At 25.7% G+C, this 1078-nt stretch overlaps 1 protein-coding gene across 1 annotated transcript; it reads left to right on the forward strand.

Annotated features, from left to right (window-relative positions):
- Positions 1-451: 451 nt before the first annotated feature.
- Positions 452-841, forward strand: LOAG_15929 (hypothetical protein; the record flags this gene model as incomplete). Its single annotated transcript, XM_003151417.2, has 1 exon — positions 452-841. The coding sequence occupies one exon, from the start codon at positions 452-454 to the stop codon at positions 839-841; it is 390 nt and encodes a 129-aa protein (XP_003151465.2).
- Positions 842-1078: the final 237 nt, after the last annotated feature.

Consider the following 1078-nt stretch of genomic DNA (forward strand, 5'->3'; position numbering starts at 1 on the left):
AATAATAATAATAATAATAATAATAATAATAATAATAATAATAATAATAATAATAATAATAATAATAATAATAATAATAATAATAATAATAATAATAATAATAATAATAATAATAATAATAATAATAATAATAATAATAATAATAATAATAATAATAATAATAATAATAATAATAATAATAATAATAATAATAATAATGATAATGATAATGATAATAATAATAATAATAATGAGTGTTTTACGCATAATAATTATTAAAATCTAATAATTTATTATTATAGGATATAACAATTTGTTATCTTGTAATAATTTATTAATTTATTATTATTAATTATTACAACAACAACAACTACTACTACTGTTATTACCATTAAGGAGCTATAGAAAATGTTTTAGTTAATGAGGAACATATGGACAAGGATTAGAAAGAAAACAAAGAAGCATTATAATAATGACATCAGCTACTGTGCTTGATATTGCAACAAAAATAACAGTAGCGACAACGACAATGACAACGGTAACGACGACAGTAACAGCAGCAGTAATCAGTAGTCTTAAGAGTTTGGATGGCATAACAGTATCAAACTCATTTGATAAAGTAGCGACAGTCGCAATTATTTGCTTATTAATTGGTGTAATGATTGTCGCAACATTAGTTGGTAATTCACTGGTAATTATGGCTGTCTTACTGGTACGAAAATTGAAGATCCAACCGGCAAATTATTTGTTTGTTTCATTGGCAGTTGCCGACTTTTGCGTTGGTTTGTTGGTAATGCCCATTGCATTAATCGACTTGCTTACTGATCGTTGGATTCTTGGTGGAGCGGTAAAAGCTTTTTGATTTTAATTGAAATTAACAAAACGATACTGTAAGATCCTAATTAATGGGAAAAATGTTCAACTCCCAAATGAGTGGACGTAGTTTGAATATCACAGGCGATTTGGGAGATGGAATTGCTGATGAAAAACTTTACCATTGATTCATTCATCATCATCATCATCAATCATCATCATCATCATCATCATCATCATCATCATCATCATCATCATCAATCATCATCATCATCAATCATCATCA

Source organism: Loa loa, assembly GCF_000183805.2.
Source record: "Loa loa unplaced genomic scaffold supercont3.374, whole genome shotgun sequence".
Taxonomy (NCBI): domain Eukaryota; kingdom Metazoa; phylum Nematoda; class Chromadorea; order Rhabditida; family Onchocercidae; genus Loa; species Loa loa.